Below are 25,993 nucleotides of genomic sequence, written 5' to 3'. Positions count from 1 at the left end.
TACTCCAATTCTCCCTCAACCAGCACTGGAGCAGGAGGCTCAACAGAAGGAACCACAGGCACCACATACCTCCGCAATAACGACCGATGGAATACATTATGAATAGCAAATGATGCTGGGAGATCTAGACGAAATGATACAGGGTTAAGGACCTCCAAGATCTTATAAGGACCGATAAACCGAGGCTTGAACTTGGGAGATGAGACCTTCATAGGAACAAAGCGAGAAGACAACCACACCAAGTCCCCAACACAAAGTCGGGGACCCCTACAGCGACGGCGATTAGCAAACTGCTGAGCCTTCTCCTGAGACAACTTCAAATTGTCCACAACATGATTCCAAATCCGATGCAACCTATCCACCACCGAGTCCACTCCAGGACAATCAGACGGCTCCACCTGACCAGAAGAAAAACGAGGATGAAACCCCGAATTACAAAAGAAAGGAGAAACCAAAGTAGCAGAACTAGCCCGATTGTTAAGAGCAAACTCGGCCAACGGCAAAAAGGTAACCCAGTCATCTTGATCAGCCGAGACAAAACATCTTAAATAGGTCTCCAAGGTCTGATTGGTTCGCTCTGTCTGACCGTTCGTCTGAGGATGGAATGCAGACGAAAAAGACAATTCAATGCCCATCTTAGCACAGAACGTCCGCCAAAATCTAGACACAAACTGGGATCCTCTGTCAGAAACTATGTTCTCCGGGATCCCATGCAAACGAACAACATTCTGAAGAAAAAAAGGAACCAACTCAGAGGAGGAAGGTAACTTAGGCAAGGGCACCAAATGAACCATCTTAGAAAATCGATCACACACCACCCAGATGACGGACATCTTCTGAGAGACAGGGAGGTCAGAAATAAAATCCATGGAAATGTGCGTCCAAGGTCTCTTTAGGATAGGCAAAGGCAACAATAAACCACTGGCTCGAGAACAGCAAGGCTTAGCTCGAGCACAAACTTCACAGGACTGCACAAAAGAGCGCACATCCCTAGATAAAGAAGGCCACCAAAAGGACCTAGCCACCAACTCTCTAGTACCAAATATTCCAGGATGGCCTGCCAATGCAGAAGAATGAACCTCGGAGATGACTCTACTGGTCCAACCATCCGGAACAAACAGTTTTCCTGGCGGACAACGATCAGGTTTATCTGCCTGAAACTCCTGCAATGCACGTCGCAAATCTGGGGTGACAGAAGACAAAATTACCCCATCCTTAAGGATACCCGTGGGCTCCAAGTCTCCAGGAGAGTCTGGCACAAAACTTCTGGAAAGAGCATCAGCCCTCACATTCTTCGAACCAGGCAGGTACGAGACCACAAAATTGAAACGAGAGAAAAATAATGACCATCGAGCCTGTCTGGGATTAAGGCGTTTGGCAGACTCAAGGTAAATCAGATTCTTGTGGTCAGTTAAAACCACCACACGATGTCTAGCACCCTCAAGCCAATGACGCCACTCCTCAAATGCCCACTTCATAGCCAAGAGCTCCCGATTACCAACATCATAATTCCGCTCGGCGGGCGAAAATTTTCTAGAAAAGAACGCGCATGGCTTCATCACCGAGCCATCGGAACTTCTCTGCGACAAAACCGCCCCCGCTCCAATCTCGGAAGCATCAACCTCAACCTGAAAGGGAAGTAAAACATCTGGCTGACATAACACAGGCGCAGAAGAGAATCGGCGCTTCAGCTCCCGAAAGGCCTCCAAAGCCGCAGGAGACCAGTTAGCAACATCAGCACCCTTCTTGGTCAAATCAGTCAAAGGCTTAACAACACTGGAAAAACCCGCTATGAAGCGACGATAGAAATTAGCAAAACCCAAGAACTTCTGAAGGCTTTTAACAGATGTAGGTTGCGTCCAGTCCCGAATAGCCTGAACCTTAGCAGGATCCATCTCAATAGTAGAAGGAGAAAAAATATACCCCAAAAAAGAAATCTTCTGGACTCCAAAAAGACATTTTGAGCCCTTCACGAATAAAGCATTGGCCCGTAGGACTTGAAACACCTTCCTGACATGTTGAGCATGAGACTCCCAGTCATCCGAAAAAACCAGAATATCATCCAGATACACGATCATAAACTTGTCCAAATACTCACGGAAAATATCGTGCATAAAGGACTGAAAAACTGAAGGAGCATTAGAGAGTCCAAAAGGCATTACCAAATACTCAAAATGGCCCTCAGGCGTATTAAATGCAGTCTTCCATTCATCACCTTGTTTTATCCGCACCAAATTATACGCACCTCGAAGGTCTATCTTAGTAAACCACCTAGCCCCCTTAATACGAGCAAACAAATCAGTCAGCAATGGTAAAGGGTACTGAAACTTGACTGTAATCTTATTCAGAAGACGATAATCTATACAAGGTCTCAAGGAGCCATCTTTCTTAGCCACAAAAAAAAAACCCGCTCCTAGAGGAGATGAAGATGGACGAATATGTCCCTTTTCCAAAGACTCCTTTATGTAACTCCGCATAGCAGCATGCTCAGGCACTGACAGATTGAATAAACGTCGCTTAGGAAACTTACTGCCAGGGATCAAATCTATAGCACAATCACACTCTCTATGAGGAGGAAGCAAGTTGAGCCTGGGCTCCTCAAAAACATCCTGATAGTCAGACAAAAAAGCAGGGATCTCAGGAGGAGTAGACGAAGCAATTGACATCACAGGCATCTCATCATGAACCCCCTGACACCCCCAGCTTAATACCGACATGGTTTTCCAATCCAGGACTGGATTATGAGTTTGTAACCATGGCAGACCCAGCACAAGAACATCATGCAAATTATGCAGTACCAGGAAGCGAATTACCTCCTGATGAACGGGAGTCATGCACATGGTCACCTGTGTCCAGTACTGAGGTTTATTCATAGCCAATGGCGTCGAGTCAATTCCACACAGGGAAATAGGGACTTCCAAAGGCTCCAGATTAAAACCACAGTGTCTGGCAAAAGACCAATCCATAAGACTCAAGACAGCACCTGAATCCACATAGGCATTGACAGAAATCGATGACAATGAGCAAATCAGAGTTACAGACAGAATGAACTTAGACGGTAGAGCACCCATGGCAGGCGATTTATCAGCCTTTCTTGTGCGTCTAGAGCATGCTGATATAACATGAGCTGAATCACCACAATAAAAGCACAACCCATTTTTCCGTCTATAACTTTGCCGTTCACTTCTGGACAGAATTTTGTCACATTGCATACTCTCAGGTGACTGTTCAGCGGACGCTGCCAACTGGTGCACAGGTTTGCGCTCCCGCAAACGCCGATCAATCTGAATGGCCATTTTCATAGACTCATCCAGACCTGCAGGCGTAGGGAACCCCACCATAACATCCTTAATGGCCTCAGAAAGACCATCTCTGAAGTTTGCAGCCAGGGCACATTCATTCCACTGAGTAAGCACCGAACACTTCCGAAATTTCTGACAATATGTCTCCGCTTCATCTTGCCCTTGAGACAGGGCCAATATAGCTTTTTCAGCCTGGATCTCCAGGTTGGGCTCCTCATAAAGCAAACCCAGTGCCAGAAAAAATGCATCCACACTAAGCAATGCAGGATCCCCTGGTGCCAATGCAAATGCCCAATTCTGAGGGTCGCCCCGCAGAAAAGAAATGACAATCTGGACCTGCTGAGCAGGATCACCAGAGGACCGAGATTTCAAAGAAAGAAACAATTTACAATTGTTCCTGAAATTCAGGAACCGAGATCTATCACCAGAAAAGAACTCTGGAATAGGAATTCTAGGTTCAGACATAGGAGTTTGCACAACAAAATCTTGTATATTTTGAACCTTAGCAGCTAGATTATTCAGGCTAGAAGCCAAACTCTGAACATCCATTTTAGCAGCTGAGATCAGAGCCACTCAAAGGTTAAGAGGAGGTGAGAAGTCAGCCAGACAGCAATTAACGACCAGGTAGCAAACCCAGAAGAAAAAAAAAAAAAACTTCCTCCAGACTTCTCTTCTCCTGCTTCAGTCGTATAATTAACACCTTGTCGGCCGGCTGTACTGTTATGGATCCCAATGGCTAGGGGATCGCACTGGACAAGCAAAAATAACTCAAATAACGGACGAGCTCTAGGGTGATGGAACCTGGGCCGACCGCTGCCCTACTCCTGACAAACACAACTAGAAATAGCCGGGGAGCGTGCCTACGTTGATTCTAGACGCCTCGCGCCAGCCTAAGAGCTAACTAGCACTGCAGAGGAAATAAAGACCTAGCTTGCCTCCAGAGAAATGAACCCCAAAGGTATAGTTGCCCCCCACATGTATTGACGGTGAAAATGAGAGGAAGGCACGCACATAGATATGAAACTAGATTTAGCAAAACGAGGCCCGCTATAACTAGAAAGCAGAAGGATACAAAAGGGGTCTGAGCGGTCAGCAAAAAACCCTAATCAAAAACCATCCTGAGATTACAAGAACCCATGTGCCAACTCATGGCACATGGGGAGCACCTCAGCCCACTAGAGCTTCCAGCTAGCATAGAGTAATATTTAGCAAGCTGGACAAAAAACAAAACAACTGAAAAGCATAACTTAGCTTATCCTGAGAGATCTGGAAGCAGGTAGTCAGAACCAAACTGAGCACATCTGAGTACATTGACAGCCGGCAATGAGAGTCAGAGAAGCAGAGCTAAATAGGGACCTCCCTGCTTCTGATGAAACAGGTGGCGGCCAGAGACCAACAGACCACACAAAGCCACCAGAGGGAGCCCCAAAGCAAAGTCATGCAATATCACTTGTGACCACAAGAGGGAGCCCAGAAACAGAATTCACAACAGGGACCATAATGAACGGTGCAGAGCATTATATATGGCACAGCTTTATAAGGAGCATCTATGGGACCATAATGAACGGTGCAGAGCATTATATGTGGCACAGCTTTATGTGGAGCATCTATCGGGCCATAATGAACGGTGCAGAGCATTGTATATGGCACAGCTTTATGTGGAGCATCTATGGGACCATAATGAACGGTGCAGAGCATTATATATGGCACAGCTTTATAAGGAGCATCTATGGGACCATAATGAACGGTGCAGAGCATTATATGTGGCACAGCTTTATGTGGAGCATCTATCGGGCCATAATGAACGGTGCAGAGCATTGTATATGGCACAGCTTTATGTGGAGCATCTATGGAGCCATAATGAACGGTGCAGAGCATTATATGTGACACAGCTTTATATGGAGCATCTATGGGGCCATAATGAACGGTATGGAGCATCTATTTTTATTTTTGAAATTCACCGGTAGCTGCTGCATTTTCCACCCTAGGCTTATACTCGAGTCAATAAGTTTTCCCAGTTTTTTTGTGGCAAAATTAGGGGGGGTCGGCTTATACTCGGGTCGGCTTATACTCGAGTATATACGGTAATTATCATGCGGCCACATTTGGGACTTATTACAAGTCTGTAGCACACAGCCATGTTGTACCTCTATTTGATTATGCAGTAGCTACCTTGGCCATTAGTACGTCTGCACCAGCACTTTATTAATCTATTTAACCCTACACATGAATACACCGGTTAGACTATCATTGCAGTAATTGGACTTTAACTGTGGTATTGTGATTAATAAAGCCAAATGATTGCTCATATATATTTGTCTTTGAATACTTTATTTAATCCTCACATGTTACCACACCATTTGTGCAATTAACTCTGTCGTCCCCCGGTACAGTGCCCCCCTTTTTTGGTATTTTGTTCCCCCTCTACCCCATGTTGCTGTACATTCTCCATAAATTTCATTATTTAATATATTATTGGACACCATCTCGGTCTTTTTTGTTTTTTTCGTTCATTTCACAATGGAAAATCTCTTGCAACCCATGGTAAGCTCACAGCAGGCAGGGCAGCTCCTCACAGGTTTTACATGGCCTTTTAATTACGGTATCTATATTCATTATATTTCGAGCTTTTTAAATACTTTTCTTTTAATTATGGCTTGAAGAACAGAAGACTTTTAGCTCGCGTTTGCACCTGCTGCTTATATATCCAGTGTTAGGGTATGCTTCTATGGGCAGAAACCTGCAGCGCTGTGAACGCAGCACATGTCCGCTCTGTCCAAACTGCTGGCGGCTTTTGAACGCCGGTGATTCCGCATGCGTTCCCTGCACGCATAGTGGAGATGGGATTTCATGAAATCCCATCCACTATGCTGTAACATCTGGCCGCTGCAGCTGTACGCAGTGTCCAATCCGCAGCGTTTACTGACCGTGGAAACATACCCTTACATAGGGATCTTAACTTTGGATACAGAATGCAGATTTTTAGCCCACTTTTGCAGGTTGGCCAGCGGTCTTTACAGTGGTGAGAAGGGCTGCTAATACACTGTGCTTTATGCTATGGCCACACTAATGGCAATCAATCCTACTCAATGGATTCATGTAGGTTCTCTTAAGACGTTTAATGCGTCATTTCAAACACTTTAACCCTTTAGAGGGAACATGTCGGCTACAACAAAATGTTAATTGCCCGCACATATAGTGGTAATCTGCAGGTAAAGAAGTTTAACCATGATTTGCTGCATTACTGGAAGAATGGCTATTGGGAGAAAATGACTTCTTTTGATAGAGACATGTAGAGGATTAATGTGCCAGTTGGCACATCCACCAATAAGGCAGGAGTAAGGGCAGGAGCACACAACCATATACAGTACTATGTGCAATCCGACAAAACATCAGATTACACCCGGACCAATGTTAGGTTATGGAGCCATGCACAGCTCAGATTTTTCTTTGAGAATCAGATTTTCTCAGATGAGAGAACACACAGTCTTCCGCACCTAGCCTAAGGCTAAGTAATTCAGCCCTGGTCCTGCTGTTGATTAGTCTGGTGAAAATGTACATCGCAGAACAGAGCTGAAACTGGAGGCTGGTTGCAACGTACATTTTCTACGCTGGTTGTGAAACAGTTAATGGGACAATAGTGATCAACTTCTCCAAGTTCTTATTACAAGGGAGAGAGAACGTGAAGCTAAGAGCTGGTCGATCCTAACCCTATGTCATACCAGGATAATTCAGATTAAATAAATCAAGCCATACCAGTATTTCCTTCAATGTCTCTGCTGAAGTGAACTCCTTGGCTTGATGATCGCTGCAATGGGGCATGTTTACGAACACTATTCCAGTCCACATGACTGACGTCAGACCGGGATCTGTTGTGCCCTCGTCTAAATTTTGGAATCTCTTCATTGAGGGCTCCTGTGTCATTAACTGAACGAGGTCTGTCACGTCTGCGATGACAAGCAGTAAAAAAATTAAATGCGGAAGAGTCTTTTTCTTCTCCAGCCAACGATGATATATCTGAAAATGTTCGTCTGGTTGATGAAAAATGTTCTTTGGCGTGAAAACCATTCTTTGCTTTGGCATCAAACAGGCTACTTTTACACCTCTCCCAAATGATGCTTTGCTGGGAATTGGCATTTTGACCATCGGCATGCTGCTTGATCTTATCAGATATGTCATTTCCCAGGAGTTCTGGAACTTCGTGAATGCCAAAGACTTCTGGCTGATGACCCACATGCTCCAAATTATCAAATGAATTGAAGAAGTCTTCAGTGACTTCAAGTGCTGGACTGATGTCGTCCACTTCCAATGCTTCCATGCTTTGCTGATTTAGTTACTCTCCATACATTACTAGCCTTGATAGCCAACTATGACCAGATGAAACTGGAGTCGTCTCAAGTTCATACCCTGTTTGAAAACAAAAAACGACACATTCATTTCTAATAAGTTACAGTGTAAATTCCTTACATACAACATATGCCAGCGCTCCCACACATCCTAACATTTATACTGCATTTCAGTAGTTTTTGGGATCTACTGGGCACCAAATGTCTATAGGAAGCACAAATCCTAAAGTTGCCCAGAGACAAATGTCTAATGCTCACGCAGAACTTAAAAGGGAATATGTCACAATATTTATTTTTTTACTATATGTAATTTATGATAAAAAAAGATTTACGACTGTTTAAAATTAACTGTTGTAATTGTTACTTTTCTACTCAGCCACTGGGGGTCGCTATTTTAGTTGCAGTTCTGTAAGTGTCTGAGCTAATACAGCAGCCACAGGCCATAGGAGACTGGGTCTGGTGGCCACCCTACCTCGTGTATCGAGGATGCCTCATCTGTGAGCTTGGCATTCCCCCGGCTGCAGATGGAGTCTGGCGTCATTTTATTGTAGCCCAGAGCAGGGCTCCTTCTGTCATTGGTCTGTTCATGTTGCCCCCAGTAATCTACATTCCCAGGACCAGGTACAAGTAACAGTGGCTAAGCAATCTGGTAACATAGGAGGAGGTGTTTAGGGGGGGAATGTAGTCAGCGCACCCTCCTCCCCACAATAGTCACCGCTCAACTGTAAAAATAAAAAAAAAATAAAAAATGTAATGCCCCCAAAACTACATTTTCCCACATTTAAATTCTAGAAAATAAGATATTTGGTATCGCCGTATCCACAAAAGTCCAGACTATCAAAATACAAACTAACATTTTCCCACACAAGAAATGCCTCTCCCAAAAAAATGAAGCAAAAAGTTATCAAAATATCATCAGTACCCTAAATAAAAACATTTCTACATGCATGAAAAAAGCCTCAACAAACCTCCATTGACTGAGAAATTAAAACATTATAGGTCTCAGAAAATGGCGACACATACTATTTTTTACAAACTTTTTCATTTCAAGTTTTGTATCGCCATCTTATGAGGACTTGAGGGGGATTATTTTACGTTCCCATTGTATTATTATTTCAAGCATGTAGGAAAAAACACGTGAGGCTGCGGATGAGGAACTGACATGTAACTAGTGAGGAAAGGTTGTGTCTGACACCAGGCAGGGACGTCCTGTGACTGGCACTATAATACACACTCCATCGTGGATTTCAAGAACATGCACAATCCTTTTGTTTTTATTGGAGATAACCAACTACCAGAGGTGTCAAGCAGAAGCTTTATCCCTGTGGACTATAGATACCAAAATAATATGCTTTTCATGGTAAGAACCTGGTCATGCTGAAGTGAGTCCCTTTACTAAGTACAGTAGCAGCAAACTTTAGACCAGGTCTCGAAAAAGCAACATCCGGCCCTTTGGCTGTTCCCATCCAGCCTGCACACCAGGACAGCTTGAATCAGTGATGTCCGGCACCACGCGGACATCCTCCGCCTGGTATCGAAATTTTACCGGTATCTACATGTAATGATGGTACAAGGAGCCATCAGCTCCCTTTTTCACCAGTGAAATGATTTGGAAGGTGCTGCAGGTGCCGAGATATGACTACACTGCGACTGCTGTGCGGAGCCTCAAAACACCCCACAAACTAAAACTTAAAAATTGTGGGGACATCATACTGCATAAGGTGCTGTGTGGGGACATCACACTGCATGGTGGTCTGTGTGGGGACATCATACTGTGTAATGGGCTATGTGGGGACATCATACTGTGTGAGGGGTTATGTGGGGATATCACAGTCTCTGGCGAGCATCATATTGTGTTGAGAGCTTTTGATCAAGGTACAATAGAGTAGTACTATGATTTACTATTTTTTTTTTACTTTAAATGATATGGTTTTGACTAGGTGCTACTGGTAAGAATACATGTTACAATGATCCTTATTGGAACATGTTTTGGCAATAGCACCTAGTCAGCTGGACTCTCCTACAGGGAAATCCATAGAAACCGACCTAGCGGGGGAAATCACACTGTATATAAAGCACTATGGGGGTCATCAAACTGTGCATAATGGACTGCAGGGATATCATACTGTATACAGAGGGCTCTTGGAGAAACCATATTGTATATAGTGAGCTGTGGGAACAACACAGGGTTGGATTCATGAAGAATAAGTCATGTCTAACCAACATGTTGGGTTTCTATGAGTGGGCAAGTGCAAATCTTGATGGTGGTAATGCGGCTGACGTGATTTATCTGGACTTTACAAAGGCATTTGATACTGTACCACATAACAGCCTTATAAGGAATTGGCTAAATGACAGCAAACAAAGAGTCATCATAAATGGTACGTTCTCTAAATGGGATATCGTCAGCAGTTGGATACTGCAGGGATCCGTGCTAGGACCGATTCTTTTTAACCTATTTCTTAATGACATTTTGGATGGGATCGAGAGTAAAGTGTCAATCTTTGCTGACGACACCAAACTATTTAAAGGTAAGGTACCGCGTTTGTAGATCATTAATAAATCACTGTAATGTAGCATAACATGCTGCTATAACCAAGTTTTAAATGCATGTGAAACAGATTTCGTGTGTTATATGTGTTTAAAGAAGGAACTGGGGGCTGACATCTTGGTTTCACAGCAGTTCACGACACTAACAGTGTCATTTTACAGCACCCCATGGACATAGGAGATAATAGACCGGCGAGGACCCTATCTATAACATTGGAGAGGTGTTAGCAGTGAGCTGGGCACGCCTCTGTGGGCTGCACAACTCACTGCTGTAGGTGTGACTAGCTGCCATTTTATTATAGCCCAGTGCTCTCTGCCCAGTTCCACTTACTCTCTATCACAGGAGCTCCATTCACTCCATTAAGCTGCATTCCCAGCCTGCAGAGAGGTGACACCTGACACCTATCTCACAGCCATACAATGTATCTCTCCCCTCCCTCCACAATGCCTGGCCATTCACTGCAGACCTGGAGCTCCTTCTTATCTTACTGAGGGATGAGTCACAGACAGCTCTGCACAGACAATGCTGCTCCATACACACCACATAAACTAACTGGGCTTCTGATGCACTAACTGCTGGTGATAGCAGATCACAGGGCAGTCACACACAAAATGGCTCTGCCCTGTGATGCTGCTCTTCATTCTGCCCCAGGGATATTAGACCACCCAAAAGGGGAGGGAAATGCTGATGTCAGCAGTTACTGCCCCAATTTTCCAGCTAACAGTAAAGCTGGTAAGTCTCACTATAGCTGCTTGAGGTCTAAAACGGAAAATGCTCCCCCTAGTGGTCAATATATATATTTGTAAGAAAATCTAATATATAAAGCTGAATGTGTGTATGTATGTATGTATGTATGTATGTATGTATGTATGTATGTATGTATGTATGTATGTATGTGTGTATGTCCGGGATCGGCATCTGAACCGTCGCAGCTACAGGCACAAAATTTTGCACAGTCACACGTCTGGACTCCGAGAGCGTCAAAGCTATGTTGTGAGGTGAAATTTTAACCCCGCGCTTTCCAATTCACCAAACAATTTTGCCCCTATCTACATAATGGGGGAAAAAATGAAAGGAAAAGTGTTGGAGGCAAATTAACAGCTGCCAGATGTGAACAAGGGGGACTTAAAGAATGAGAGCGATGGCGCCAAAGAGTATATACTGTACAGTTGCTAAGGTGGGGCCCCGACATGGGATAATCACCACACCACCACGGGGATATGAACACACACACAAAATGCGCCACACACTACCACGTGCTCGAACACATATACCACCGTCAGCGCACATTTCCCCACAAATACACCAACCTCGCCACATCAAAGTCGAAACACAAAAGTCGCCGCTCAAAACTCGCCACGCGCAAAACTCTCCACATGCAAAACTCGCCACACGTGCAAAACTCGCCACATGGAAAACTCGCCACACGCAAAGCTTGCACACGCGGAGAAATTGCCACATGCACAAAAGTTGCAACACATGCAAAAGTTGCCTCACACAAAACTTGCACATACTCAAAAGGCACCACACATAAAACTCGCCACGCGCAAAACTCGCCATGCGCAAAACTTGCTGCACACAACTTGCTACACTAACCTGTCACATGCAACTCGACACACAAAAAGTTGCTACACACATGTCGCCACACGCAACTCAACACACACAACTTGACACACGAAACTCGCCCTAAAACACACACAAGTCTGGTATTATCCTTCAAAAATAAAAATCTGATTAATAAGCAGACAAACTACAAGAGCAACAAATGTACCATATAGGAATCCGGCAGCTGTCAGTCACATGACCAGTCTATTATGTGTATGTGTGAGCTAATATATACTGCCAGGGGGTGGGCTTCCTGTAGGCTGGGGATTTATCAGGCTGCCAATTTAGCTTACAAATACTGAGGTAAAAATACTGACCAAATAACGTGTGAACGAGGTCTAATACAGGAGGAGATGACATACAGATAAATACTATATACAGGAGGAGATGACACACAGGTATATACTATATACAGGAGGAGATGACACACAGGTATATACTATATACAGGAGGAGATGACACACAGATATATACTATATACAGGAGAGATGACACACAGGTATATACTATATACAGGGGAGATGACACACAGGCATATACTATATACAGGAGAGATGACACACAGGTATAAAGTATATACAGGAGGAGATGACATACAGGTATATACTATATACAGGAGGAGATGACACACAGGTATATACTATTTACAGGGGAGATGACACACAGGTATATACTATATACAGGAGGAGATGACACACAGATATATACTATATACAGGAGAGATGACACACAGGTATATACTATATAGAGGAGGAGATGACATACAGGTACATACTACATACAGGAGGAGATGACATACAGGTATATACTATATACAGGAGATGACACACAGGTATATACTATATACAGGAACAGATTACCTACAGGTATATAGTATATACAGGAGGAGATGACATACAGGTATATGCTATGTATAGGAGGAGATGACATACAGGTATATACTATATACAGGAGGAGATGACACACAGATATATACTATATATAGGTGAGATGACACACAGGTATATACTATATACAGGAGATTACATACAGGTATATCTAATATATAAAGCTAAATGTGTGTATGTATGTATGTGTGTATGTCTGGGATTGGCATCTGCACCGTCGCAGCTACAGCCACAAAATTTTGCACAGTCACACGTCTGGACCCCGAGAGCGTCATAGGCTATGTTGTGAGGTGAAATTTTAACCCCGCGCGTTCCAATTCACCAAACAATTTTGCCCCTATCTACATAATGGGGAAAAAGTGAAGGGAAAAGTGTTGGAGGCAAATTGACAGCTGCCAGATGTGAACAATGGGGACTTAAAGAATGAGAGCGATGGCGCCAAAGAGTATATACCGTACAGTTGCTAAGGTGGGGCCCCGACATGGGATACTCATCACACACGGGGATATGAACACACACACAAAATGCGCCACACACTACCACGTGCTTGAACACATATACCACCCTCAGCACACATTTCACCACACACACACCAACCTCGCCACATGAAAGTCGAAACACAAAAGTCACCACTCAAAACTCGCCACTCGCAAAACTCGCTACATGCAAAACTCGCCATATGCAAAACTAGGCTCACGCAAAACTCGCCACACGTGCAAAACTCACCTCATGGAAAACTCACCTCATGCAAAACTTGCACACACAGAAAAATTGCCACATGTACAAAAGTTGCACCACATGCAAAAGTTGCCTCACACAAAACTTGCACATACTCAAAACGCACCACACATAAAACTCGCCACGCGCAAAACTCGCCATGCACAAATCTTGCTGCACACAACTTGCTACACTAACCTGTCACATGCAACTCGACACACAAAAAGTTGCTACACGCATGTCACCACACAAAACTCATCTCACAAAAGTCGCTACACGCATGTCGCCACACGCAACTCAACACACACAACTTGACACATGAAACTCGCCCTAAAACACACACAAGTCTGGTATTATCCTTCAAAAATAAAAATCTGATTAATAAGCAGACAAGCTACAAGAGCAACAATTGTACCATATAGGAAATACGGCAGCTGTCAGTCACATGACCTGTCTATTATGTGTATGTGTGAGCTAATATATACTGCCGGGGGGAGGGCTTCCTGTTGGCTGGGGATTTATCAGGCTGCCAATAGCAACCAATCACAGCTCAGCTTCTATTTTGCTACAGTTAATTAACCTGAGCTCTGATTGGTTAATATAGGCAACAAAGACATTCTCAGTATAACAAAGCTAATATATGTTGTGAAATTCTTCTATTAGCTTAGTTTTTGCCTTTTAATTATTACATTTCTATCTATTTGTTTTGTGGTTTTTGTGTGCAGAATAAATTTTTGTTAACACATTCTATTTTGCTAACAGCAGTCATTAACCCCTTTCTGACATCTGACGTACTATCCCGTCGAGGTGGGGTGGGCCCGTATGACCACCGACGGGATAGTACGTCATACGCGATCGGCCGCGCTCACGGGGGGAGCGCGGCTGATCGCGGCCGGGTGTCAGCTGCATATCGCAGCTGACATCTGGCACTATGTGCCAGGAGCGGTCACGGACCGCCCCCGGCACATTAACCCCTGGCACACCGCGATCAAACACGATCGCGGTGTACCGGCGGTATAGGGAAGCATCGCGCAGGGAGGGGGCTCCCTGCGGGCTTCCCTGAGACCCCCGGAGCAACGCGATGTGATCGCGTTGCTCCGAGGGTCTCCTACCTCCCTCCTCGCCGCAGGTCCCGGATCCAAGATGGCCGCGGCATCCGGGTCCTGCAGGGAGGGAGGTGGCTTACCGAGTGTCTGCTCAGAGCAGAAACTTGGTAAGCCTACAGCCCTGCACAGCAGATCGCAGATCTGGCAGAGTGCTGTGCAAAATAAAAAAAACAATAAAAGTACACATATTTAGTATCGCCGCGTCCGTAACGACCCCACCTATAAAACTGCCCCACTAGTTAACCCCTTCAGTAAACACCATAAGAAAAAAAAAAAAAAACGAGGCAAAAAACAACGCTTTGTTATCATACTGCCGAACAAAAAGTGGAATAACACGCGATCAAAAAGACTGATATAAATAACCATGGTACCGCTGAAAACGTCATCTTGTCCCGCAAAAAACGAGCCGCCATACAGCATCATCAGCAAAAAAATAAAAAAATTATAGTCCTGAGAATAAAGCGATACCAAAATAATTATTTTTTCTATAAAATAGTTTTTATCGTATAAAAGCGCCAAAACATTAAAAAAATGATATAAATGAGGTATCGCTGTAATCGTACTGACCCGACGAATAAAACTGCTTTATCAATTTTACCAAACGCGGAACGGTATAAACGCCTCCCCCAAAAGAAATTCATGAATAGCTGGTTTTTGATCACTCTGCCTCACAAAAATCGGAATAAAAAGCGATCAAAAAATGTCACGTGTCCGAAAATGTTACCAATAAAAACGTCAACTCGTCCCGCAAAAAACAAGATCTCACATGACTCTGTGGACTCAAATATGGAAAAATTACAGCTCTCAAAATGTGGTAACGCAAAAAATATTTTTTGCAATAAAAAGCGTCTTTCAGTGTGTGACGGCTGCCAATCATAAAAATCCGCTAAATAACCCGCTATAAAAGTAAATCAAACCCCCCTTCATCACCCCCTTAGTTAGGGAAAAATAAAAAAATTAAAAAATGTATTTATTTCCATTTTCGCATTAGGGTTAGGGTTAGGGCTAGAGTTAGGACTAGGGTTAGGGTTAGGGCAAGGGTTAGGGCTAGGGTTAGGGTTGGGGCTAGGGTTAGGGCTAGGGTTAGGGCTAGTGTTACGGCTAGTGTTACGGCTAGTGTTACGGCTAGTGTTACGGCTAGGGTTATTGCTAGGGTTAGGGCTAGGGTTGGGGCTAGGGTTGGGGCTAGGGTTGGGGCTAGGGTTGGGGCTACAGTTAGGGTTGGGGCTAAAGATAGGGTTAGGGTTTGGATTACATTTACGGTTGGGAATAGGGTTGGGTGTGTCTGGGTTAGAGGAGTGGTTAGGGTTACTGTTGGGATTAGGGTAAGGGGTGTGTTTGGATTAGGGTTTCAGTTATAATTGGGGGGTCTCCACTGTTTAGGCACATCAGGGGCTCTCCAAACGGGACATGGCATCCGATCTGAATTCCAGCCAATTCTGCGTTGAAAAAGGAAAACAGTGCTCCTTCCCTTCAGAGCTCTCCCATGTGCCCAAACAGGGGTTTACCCCAACATATGGGGTATCAGCGTACTCAGGACAAATTGGACATCATCTTTTGGGGTCCAATTTCTCCTGCTACCCTTGGGAAAATACAAAACTGGGGGCCAAAAAATAAGTTTTGTGGGAAAAAAAAGATTTTTTATTTTCACGGCTCTGCGTTTTAAACTGTAGTGAAACACTTGGGGGTTCAAAGTTCTCACAACACATCTAGATAAGTTCCTTGGGGGGGTCTACTTTCCAAAATGGTGTCACTTGTGGGGGTTTTCAATGTTTAGGCACATCAGGGGCTCTCCAAACGCAACATGGCATCCCATCTTAATTCCAGTCAATTTTGCATTGAAAAGTAAAATAGCGCTCCTTCCCTTCCGAGCTCTGCTATGCGCCCAAACAGTGGTTTACCCCCACATATGGGGTATCGTCGTACTCAGGACAAATTGCACAACAACTTTTGTGGTCTAATTTCTTCTCTTACCCTTGGGGAAATAAAAAAATGGGGGCGAAAAGATCATTTTTGTGAAAAAATATGATTTTTTTATTTTTACGGCTCTGCAATATAAACTTCTGTGAAGCACTTTTTGGGTCAAAGTGCTCACCACACATCTATATAAGATCCTTAGGGGGTCTACTTTCCAAAATGGTGTCACTTGTGGGGGGTTTCAATGTTTAGGCACATCAGGGGCTCTCCAAATGCAACATGGCGTCCCATCTCAATTCCAGTAAATTTTGCATTGAAAAGTCAAATGGCGCTCCTTTCCTTCCGAGCTCTGCCATGCGCCCAAACAGTGGTTTACCCCCACATATCGGGTATCAGCGTACTCAGGACAAATTGTACAACAAATTTTGGGGTCTATTTTCTCCTGTTACCCTTGGTAAAATAAAACAAATTGGAGCTGAAATAAATTTTGTGTGAAAAAAAGTTAAATGTTCATTTTTATTTAAACATTCCAAAAATTCCTGTGAAACACCTGAAGGGTTAATAAACTTCTTGAAAGTGGTTTTGAGTACCTTGAGGGGTGCAGTTTTTAGAATGGTGTCACACTTGGGTATTTTCTATCATATAGACCCCTCAAAATGACTTCAAATGAGATGTGGTCCCTAAAAAAAAAATGGTGCTGTAAAAATGAGAAATTGCTGGTCAACTTTTAACCCTTATAACTCCGTCACAAAAAAAAATTTTGGTTTCAAAATTGTGCTGATGTAAAGTAGACATGTGGGAAATGTTACTTATTAAGTATTTTGCGTGACATATGTCTGTGATTTAAGGGCATAAAAATTCAAAGTTGGAAAATTGCGAAATTTTCAAAATTTTCGCCAAATATTCGTTTTTTAACAAATAAACGCAAGTTATATCGAAGAAATTTTACCACTATCATGAAGTACAATATGTCACGAGAAAACAATGTCAGAATCGCCAAGATCCGTTAAAGCGTTCCAGAGTTATAACCTCATAAAGGGACAGTGGTCAGAATTGTAAAAATTTGCCCGGTCATTAACGTGCAAACCACCCTTGGGGTGAAGGGGTTAACCCGGGCGAAGCCGGGTAGTACAGCTAGTATATAATATTTTTCATATAGAAATGTTTGCAAACAGTGCAAACATTGCATTAATACATTTTATTTACTATTTTAAGCTTAATTTCACAAAAAAACAAACTACAAGAAAACTGGTGGCACCTTCCCTTTAAGATACTAAAATCTGACCTTGACACTACAATTTTGCAGAACAATCCGAATAAGATGTCTGAATGGGCAAACACTTGGCAAACACTTGGCAAATGAAGTTTAACCCCTTCATGACCCAGCCTACTTTGGCCTTAATGACCTTGCCGTTTTTTGAAATTCTGACCAGTGTCCCTTTATGAGGTAATAACTCAGGAACGCTTCAACGGATCCTAGCGATTCTGAGATTGTTTTTTCGTGACATATTGGGCTTCATGTTAGTGGTAAATTTAGGTCGATAATTTCTGAGTTTATTTGTGAAAAAAACGGAAATTTGGCAAAAAATTTGAAAATTTCGCAATTTTCACATTTTGAATTTTTATTCTGTTAAACCAGAGAGTTATGTGACACAAAATAGTTAATAAATAACGTTTCCCACATGTCTACTTTACATCAGCACAATTTTGGAAACAATTTTTTTTTTTGCTAAGAAGTTATAAGGGTTAAAATTTGACCAGTGATTTCTCATTTTTACAACAAAATTTACAAAACCATTTTTTTTAGGGACCACCTCACATTTGAAGTCATTTTGAGGGTTCTATATGGCTGAAAATACCCAAAAGTGACACCATTCTAAAAACTGCACCCCTCAAGGTGCTCAAAACCACATTCAAGAAGTTTATTAACCCTTCAGGAGTTTCACAGCAGCAGAAGCAACATGGAAGTAAAAAATGAACATTTAACTTTTTAGTCACAAAAATGATCTTTTAGCAACAATTTTTTTATTTTCCCAGCGGTAAAAGGAGAAACTGGACCACGGACGTTGTTGTCCAATTTGTGCTGAGTACGCTGATACCTCATATGTGGGGGTAAACCACTGTTTGGGAGAACGGCAGGGCTCGGAAGGGAAGGAGCGCCATTTGCCTTTTTGAATGAAAAATTGGCTCCAATCTTTAGCGGACACCATGTCACGTTTGGAGAGCCCCCGTGTGCCTAAACATTGGAGCTCCCCCACAAGTGACCCCATTTTGGAAACTAGACCCCCCAAGGAACTTATCTAGAAGCATAGTGAGCACTTTAAACCCCCAGGTGCTTCACAAATTGATCCGTAAAAATGAAAAAGTACTTTTTTTTCACAAAAAAATTATTTTAGCCTCAATTTTTTCATTTTCACATGGGCAACAGGATAAAATGGATCCTAAATTTTGTTGGGCAATTTCTCCTGAGTACACCAATACCTCACATGTGGGGGTAAACCACTGTTTGGGCACATGGTAAGGCTCGGAAGGGAAGGAGCGCCATTTGCCTTTTTGAATGAAAAATTGGCTCCAATCTTTAGCGGACACCATGTCACGTTTGGAGAGCCCCCGTGTGCCTAAACATTGGAGCTCCCCCACAAGTGACCCCATTTTGGAAACTAGACCCCCCAAGGAACTTATCTAGAAGCATAGTGAGCACTTTAAACCCCCAGGTGCTTCACAAATTGATCCGTAAAAATGAAAAAGTACTTTTTTTTTCACAAAAAAATTATTTTAGCCTCAATTTTTTCATTTTCACATGGGCAACAGGATAAAATGGATCCTAAATTTTGTTGGGCAATTTCTCCTGAGTACACCAATACCTCACATGTGGGGGTAAACCACTGTTTGGGCACATGGTAAGGCTCGGAAGGGAAGGAGCGCCATTTGACTTTTTGAATGAAAAATTATCTCCATCGTTAGCGGACACCATGTCGCGTTTGGAAAGCCCCTGTGTGCCTAAACATTGGAGCTCCTCCACAAGTGACCCCATTTTGGAAACTAGACCCCCCAAGGAACTCATCTAGAGGCATAGTGAGCACTTTAAACCCCCAGGTGCTTCACAAATTGATCCGCAAATAGGAAAAAGTACTTTTTTTTCACACAAAATTTCTTTTAGCCTCAATTCTTTCATTTTCACATGGGCAACAGGATAAAATGGATCCTAAAATTTGTTGGGCAATTTCTCCTGAGTATGCCGATACCTCATATGTGGGGGTAAACCACTGTTTGGGTGCACGGCAAGGCTCGGAAGGGGAGGCGTGCCATTTGACTTTTTGAATGGAAAATTAGCTCCAATCGTTAGCGGACACCATGTCGCGTTTGGAGAGCCCCTGTGTGCCTAAACATTGGAGCTCCCCTACAAGTGACCACATTTTGGAAACTAGACCCCCCAAGGAACTTATCTAGATGCATAGTGAGCACTTATAACCCCCAGGTGCTTCACAGAAGTTTATAACGCAGAGCCGTGAAAATAAAAAATGTGTTTCCTTTCCTCAAAAATATTTTTTTAGCCCAGAATTTTTTATTTTCCCAAGGGTAATAGGAGAAATTGGATCCCAAATGTTGTTGTCCAGTTTGTCCTGAGTACGATGATACCCCATATGTGGGGGTAAACCACTGTTTGGGCGCACGGCAGGGCTCGGAAGGGAAGGCACGCCATTTGGATTTTTGAATGGAAAATTAGCTCCAATCATTAGCGGACACCATGTCGCGTTTGGAGAGCCCCTGTGTGCCTAAACATTGGAGCTCCCGCACAAGTGACCCCATTTTGGAAACTAGACCTCCCAAGGAACTAATCTAGATGTGTGGTGAGCACTTTGAACCCCCAAGTGCTTCACAGAAGTTTATAACGCAGAGCCGTGAAAATAAAAAATGTGTTTCCTTTCCTCAAAAATATTTTTTTAGCCCAGAATTTTTTTATTTTTGCAAGAGTAACAGGAGAAATTGGACCCCAAAAGTTGTTGTCCAGTTTCTCCTGAGTACGCTGATACCCCATATGTGGGGGTAAACCACTGTTTTGGCACACGTCGGGGTTCGGAAGGGAAGTAGTGACGTTTTGAAATGCAGACTTTGATGGAATGCTCTGCGGGCATCAGGTTGCGTTTGCAGAGCCCCTGATGTGCCTAAACAGTAGGAACTCCCCACAAGTGACTCCATTTTGGAAACTAGACCCCCAAGGGAACTTATCTAGATGTGTGGTGAGCACTTTGAACCCCCAAGTGCTTCACAGAAGTTTATAACGCAGAGCCGTGAAAATAATAAATGTGTTTCCTTTCCTCAAAAATATTTTTTTAGCCCAGAATTTTTTATTTTTGCAAGAGTAACAGGAGAAATTGGACCCCAAAAGTTGTTGTCCAGTTTCTCCTGAGTACGCTGATACCCAATATGTGGGGGTAAACCACTGTTTGGGCACATGCCGGGGCTCGGAAGGGAAGTAGTGACGTTTTGGAATGCAGACTTTGATGGAATGGTCTGCGGGCATCATGTTACGTTTGCAGAGCCCCTGATATGCCTAAACAGTAGAAACCCCCCACAAGTGACCCCATTTTGGAAACTAGACCCCCCAAGGAACTTATCTAGATGTGTGGTGAGCACGTTCAACCCCCAAGTGCTTCACAGAAGTTTACAACGCAGAGCCGTGAAAATAAAAAAATCATTTTTCTTTCCTCAAAAAAGATGTTTTAGCAAGCAATTTTTTATTTTCACAAGGGTAACAGGAGAATTTGGACCCCAATATTTGTTGCCCAGTTTGTTGTGAGTACGCTGATACCCCATATGTGGGGGTAAACCACTGTTTGGGCGCACGTCAGGGCTCGGAAGGGAAGTAGTGACATTTGAAATGCAGACTTTGATGGAATGGTCTGCGGGCGTCACATTGCATTTGCAGAGCCCCTGATGTGCCTAAACAGTAGAAACCCCCCACAAGTGACCCCATTTTGGAAACTAGACCCCCCAAGGAACTTATCTAGATGTGTGGTGAGCACGTTCAACCCCAAAGTGCTTCACAGAAGTTTACAACGCAGAGCCGTGAAAATAAAAAATCATTTTTCTTTCCTCAAAAAAGATGTTTTAGCAAGCAATTTTTTATTTTCACAAGGGTAACAGGAGAATTTGGACCCCAATATTTGTTGCCCAGTTTGTTGTGAGTACGCTGATACCCCACATGTGGGGGTAAACCACTGTTTGGGCGCACGTCAGGGCTCGGAAGGGAAGTAGTGACATTTGAAATGCAGACTTTGATGGAATGGTCTGCGGGCGTCACATTGCATTTGCAGAGCCCCTGATGTGCCTAAACAGTAGAAACACCCCACAAGTGACCCCATTTTGGAAACTAGACCCCCCAAGGAACTTATCTAGATGTGTGGTGAGCACGTTCAACCCCCAAGTGCTTCACAGAAGTTTACAACGCAGAGCCGTGAAAATAAAAAATCATTTTTCTTTCCTCAAAAAAGATGTTTTAGCAAGCAATTTTTTATTTTCACAAGGGTAACAGGAGAATTTGGACCCCAATATTTGTTGCCCAGTTTGTTGTGAGTACGCTGATACCCCACATGTGGGGGTAAACCACTGTTTGGGCGCACGTCAGGGCTCGGAAGGGAAGTAGTGACATTTGAAATGCAGACTTTGATGGAATGGTCTGCGGGCGTCACATTGCATTTGCAGAGCCCCTGATGTGCCTAAACAGTAGAAACACCCCACAAGTGACCCCATTTTGGAAACTAGACCCCCGAAGGAACTTATCTAGATGTGTGGTGAGCACTTTCAACCCCCAAGTGCTTCACAGAAGTTTATAACGCAGAGCCGTGAAAATAAAAAATAATTGTTCTTTCCTCAAAAATTATGTTTTAGCAAGTAATTTTTTATTTTTGCAAGGGTAACAGGAGAAATTGGACCCCAACAGTTGTTGCCCAGTTTGTCCTGAGTACGCTGGTACCCCAAATGTGGGGGTAAACCACTGTTTGGGCGCACGTCGGGGCTTGGAAGGGCGGGAGCACCATTTGACTTTTTGAACGCAAGATTGGCTGGAATCAATGGTGGCGCCATGTTGCGTTTGGAGACCCCTGATGTGCCTAAACAGTGGAAACCCCTCAATTCTAACTTCAATACTAACCCCAACACACCCCTAATCCTAATCCCAACTGTAGCCATAACCCTAATCACAACCCTAACCCCAACACACCCCTAACCACAACCCTAACCGCAACACACCCGTAACCCTAATTCCAACCCTAATCCTAACCCTAATCCCAACCGTAACCCTAATCCCAACCCTAACCACAACTGTAACCCCAACACACTCCTAACCCTATCCGTAACCCTAACCACAAGCCTAATCTTAACCCTATTTCAAACCCTAGCCCTAATTCCAACCCTAACTCTAATTCCAACCCTAACCCTAAGGCTATGTGCCCACGTTGCGGATTCGTGTGAGATTTTTCCGCACGATTTTTGAAAAATCTGCAGGTAAAAGGCACTGCGTTTTACCTGCGGATTTACAGCAGATTTCCAGTGTTTTTTTGTGCGGATTTCACCTGCGGATTCCTATTGAGGAACAGGTGTAAAACGCTGCGGAATCCGCACAAAGAATTGACATGCTGCAGAAAATACAACGCAGCGTTTCTGCACGGAATTTTCCGCACCATGGGCACAGCGGATTTGGTTTTCCTTAGGTGTACATGGTACTGTAAACCTGATGGAAAACTGCTTCGAATTCGCAGCGGCCAATCCGCTGCGGATCCGCGGCCAATCCGCTACCGATCCGCTGCGGATCCGCGGCCAATCCGCTGCCAATCCGCTGCGGATCCGCGGCCAATCCGCTGCGGATCCGCTGCCAATCCGCTGCGGATCCGCGGCCAATCCGCTGCGGATCCGCGGCCAATCCGCTACCGATCCGCGGCCAATCCGCTGCGGATACGCTGCCAATCCGCTGCGGATCCGCGGCCAATCCGCTGCCAATCCGCTGCGGATCCGCTGCCGATCCGTGGCCGATCCGCTGCGGATCCGCGGCCGATCCGCTACCGATCCGCGGCCAATCCGCTGCGGATACGCTGCCAATCCGCTGCGGATCCGCGGCCAATCCGCTGCCGATCCGCTGCGGATCCGCTGCCGATCCGCGGCCGATCCGCTGCCGATCCGCTGCGGATCCGCGGCCGATCCGCTGCGGATCCGCTGCGGATCCGCGGCCGATCCGCGGCCGATCCGCTGCGGATCCGCGGCCGATCCGCTCTGTGTGCACATGCCATAACCCTACCCCTAACCCTACCCGTAACCCTAACCCTACCCCTAACCCTACCCCTAGTTCTAACCCTAGTTCTAACCCTAACCCTAGTGGAAAAAAAAAAAAAAAATTATTTATTTTATTATTGTCCCTATGGGGGTGATAAAGGGGGGGGGGGTTATTTATTATTTTTTTTATTTTGATCGCTGTGATAGAACCTACCACAGCGATCAAAATGTACTTGTAAGGAATCTGCCGACTGGCATTTTCCAAGATGGCGGCGCCCAGCGAGGAGACGGCCGGACACCGGGAGGATCGGTAAGTATGAAGGGGTGGTGGGGGGGTGGATCGGAGCACAGGGGGGGTGATCGGAGCACAGGGGGGGGGGGGATCTGAGCAAGGAGGGAGCGGACAGGAGGACGGGGGAGCCGGCAGGCGGACGGAGGGGACCGGACCCCATAACGGAGGACTGGGGGGGCGATCGGTGGGTGTGGGGGGGGGTCACTTTAGTATTTCCAGCCATGGCCGATGATATTGCAGCATCGGCCATGGCTGGATTGTAATATTTCACCAGTTTTTTAGGTGAAATATTACAAATCGCTCTGATTGGCAGTTTCACTTTCAACAGCCAATCAGAGCGATCGTAGCCACGGGGGGGTGAAGCCACCCCCCCTGGGCTGAAGCACCACTCCCCCTGTCTCTGCAGATCGGGTAAAATGGGAGTTAACCCCTTCACCCGATCTGCAGGGACGCGATCCCTCCATGACGCATACGCTGCGTCACAGGTCGGGAAGGCACAGACTTTCATGACGCAGCGTATGCGTCAAAGGTCGGGAAGGGGTTAATGTAGATAATGCACCTAGGACAGAGTAATCCTATTGCTACATATACATTAAATGGAAGTATACTCGGGACTACAGAACAGGAGAAAGACTGGGTATTCTCTTTACAAGTAAGCTGCGCAGCAGTACTCAATGCCAAGCAGCAGTCGCAGTTTTGGGCTCCACAATATAAAAAGGACATTCAGAAGTTAGAATCAGTTCAAAGGCAGACAACTAGGTTATTACAAGAGATTGAAGCCTCTCACATGATGAGAGGTTGGAAAAGTTGGGCTTTTAGCAAGGCTGGTTGGGCTTTTAGTGGGCTTGCTAGAAGTTGGGCTTTAGAAAAAAAAAGACACCTCAGAGGGGATCTCATTTTTATGAATAAATATACGTGTGGTCAGCACAGAGGACTGGCACATGACTTATTCCTTCCAAAGACCATACTGAGGACTTGGGGGCACTCATACCAAGCAGAAGAAAATTGACTCTGACAACCAAATAGTAAAGGGTTCTTTACAGTTAGAGCAGTCAGAATGTGGAATGCCCGACCACAAGAGGTAGTAATTGTAGACACTATAACCGCTTTTAAAAAAGGTCTGGATGATTTCCTCAATACACATAACATGGTGGGTTATAGTTAATTTAGTGACAAAATGTACAATTGGTGGAGAAAGGTTGAACTTGATGTACCTAGGTCTTTTTCAATCTATACATCTATGTAACATCTATAATATAATGCTAGAAGCATCACTCTGTCTGAAGCCTTTATAGACTGCGCAGGCACAGAGTTACGCATCCGGCAGTAGCTTAGCTACCCGGGGGGCAGAGGGGGCCCACCCAGAGCTACGCTACTGTAACTGTATTGACGTGCAAGTGCACCGATACAGTTACATTCTGCGGCAGAGCAGGGAGAATCAATCTCCCTGCTCTGCCGCCCGGCCACTATGTGCCCCTGGGGGGGGCGGTGCCAGCAGTGGGCCCCCGCCTGTCATCGCAGGGTCAGCTGTATCAGCATCTAGCCGATGCAGCTGTCCGCATTGATGAGGGAAGGAGTGCTACTCTCCTTCTCCCATCATCCCCCTGTCAGCGTCTGACGTCACCGACGCCGACACTTACAGGGGGGCGCGATGATGTCACTGCCTGGTGCCCGCGGTCCGGAGGTAAGCGGGAGCAGCGCAGGAACCAGGAAGAAAAGAGGTGAGTATTTATTATTTTTCTTTACGGGGACTGCCATGTATTACAGGGTCTGCCTGTGGGGGGTGCAGCCTTGTATTACAGGGTCTGCCTGTGGGGGGGTGCGGCCATATACTACAGTCTGCCTGTGGGGGGGTGCTGCCTTATACTAGTCTGTCTGTGGGGGGGTGCTGCCTTATACTACAGAGTCTGCCTGTGGGGAGGGGGTGCTGTATACTACAGAGTCTGCCTGTGGGGGGGTGCTGCCGTATACTACAGTCTGCCTATGGGGGGTGCTGCCTTA

General features: G+C 44.8%; 1 protein-coding gene across 5 annotated transcripts in view; it reads right to left on the bottom strand.

The window, feature by feature from the left end:
- Window positions 1-25,993, bottom strand: part of PLEKHM3 (pleckstrin homology domain containing M3) — a 480,455-nt gene that overhangs the window by 431,138 nt on the left and 23,324 nt on the right. For 4 of the 5 annotated variants that reach the window (XM_077275714.1, XM_077275715.1, XM_077275717.1 and 1 more), the window contains one exon: window positions 7,059-7,709. In XM_077275714.1, coding sequence (XP_077131829.1) covers window positions 7,059-7,620 — 562 coding nt within the window. In that variant the 5' untranslated portion in view covers window positions 7,621-7,709. Of the gene's footprint in view, window positions 1-7,058; window positions 7,710-8,120; window positions 8,544-25,993 lie in introns of those variants that run through there. The other variant, XM_077275719.1, reaches the window with a different exon arrangement.

This window comes from Ranitomeya variabilis, chromosome 7 (genome assembly GCF_051348905.1).
Source record: "Ranitomeya variabilis isolate aRanVar5 chromosome 7, aRanVar5.hap1, whole genome shotgun sequence".
NCBI classification, from domain to species: Eukaryota; Metazoa; Chordata; class Amphibia; order Anura; family Dendrobatidae; genus Ranitomeya; species Ranitomeya variabilis.
The sequence above is the reverse complement of the archived record's forward strand: the minus strand, read 5'-3'. Positions and strand labels throughout refer to the sequence as shown.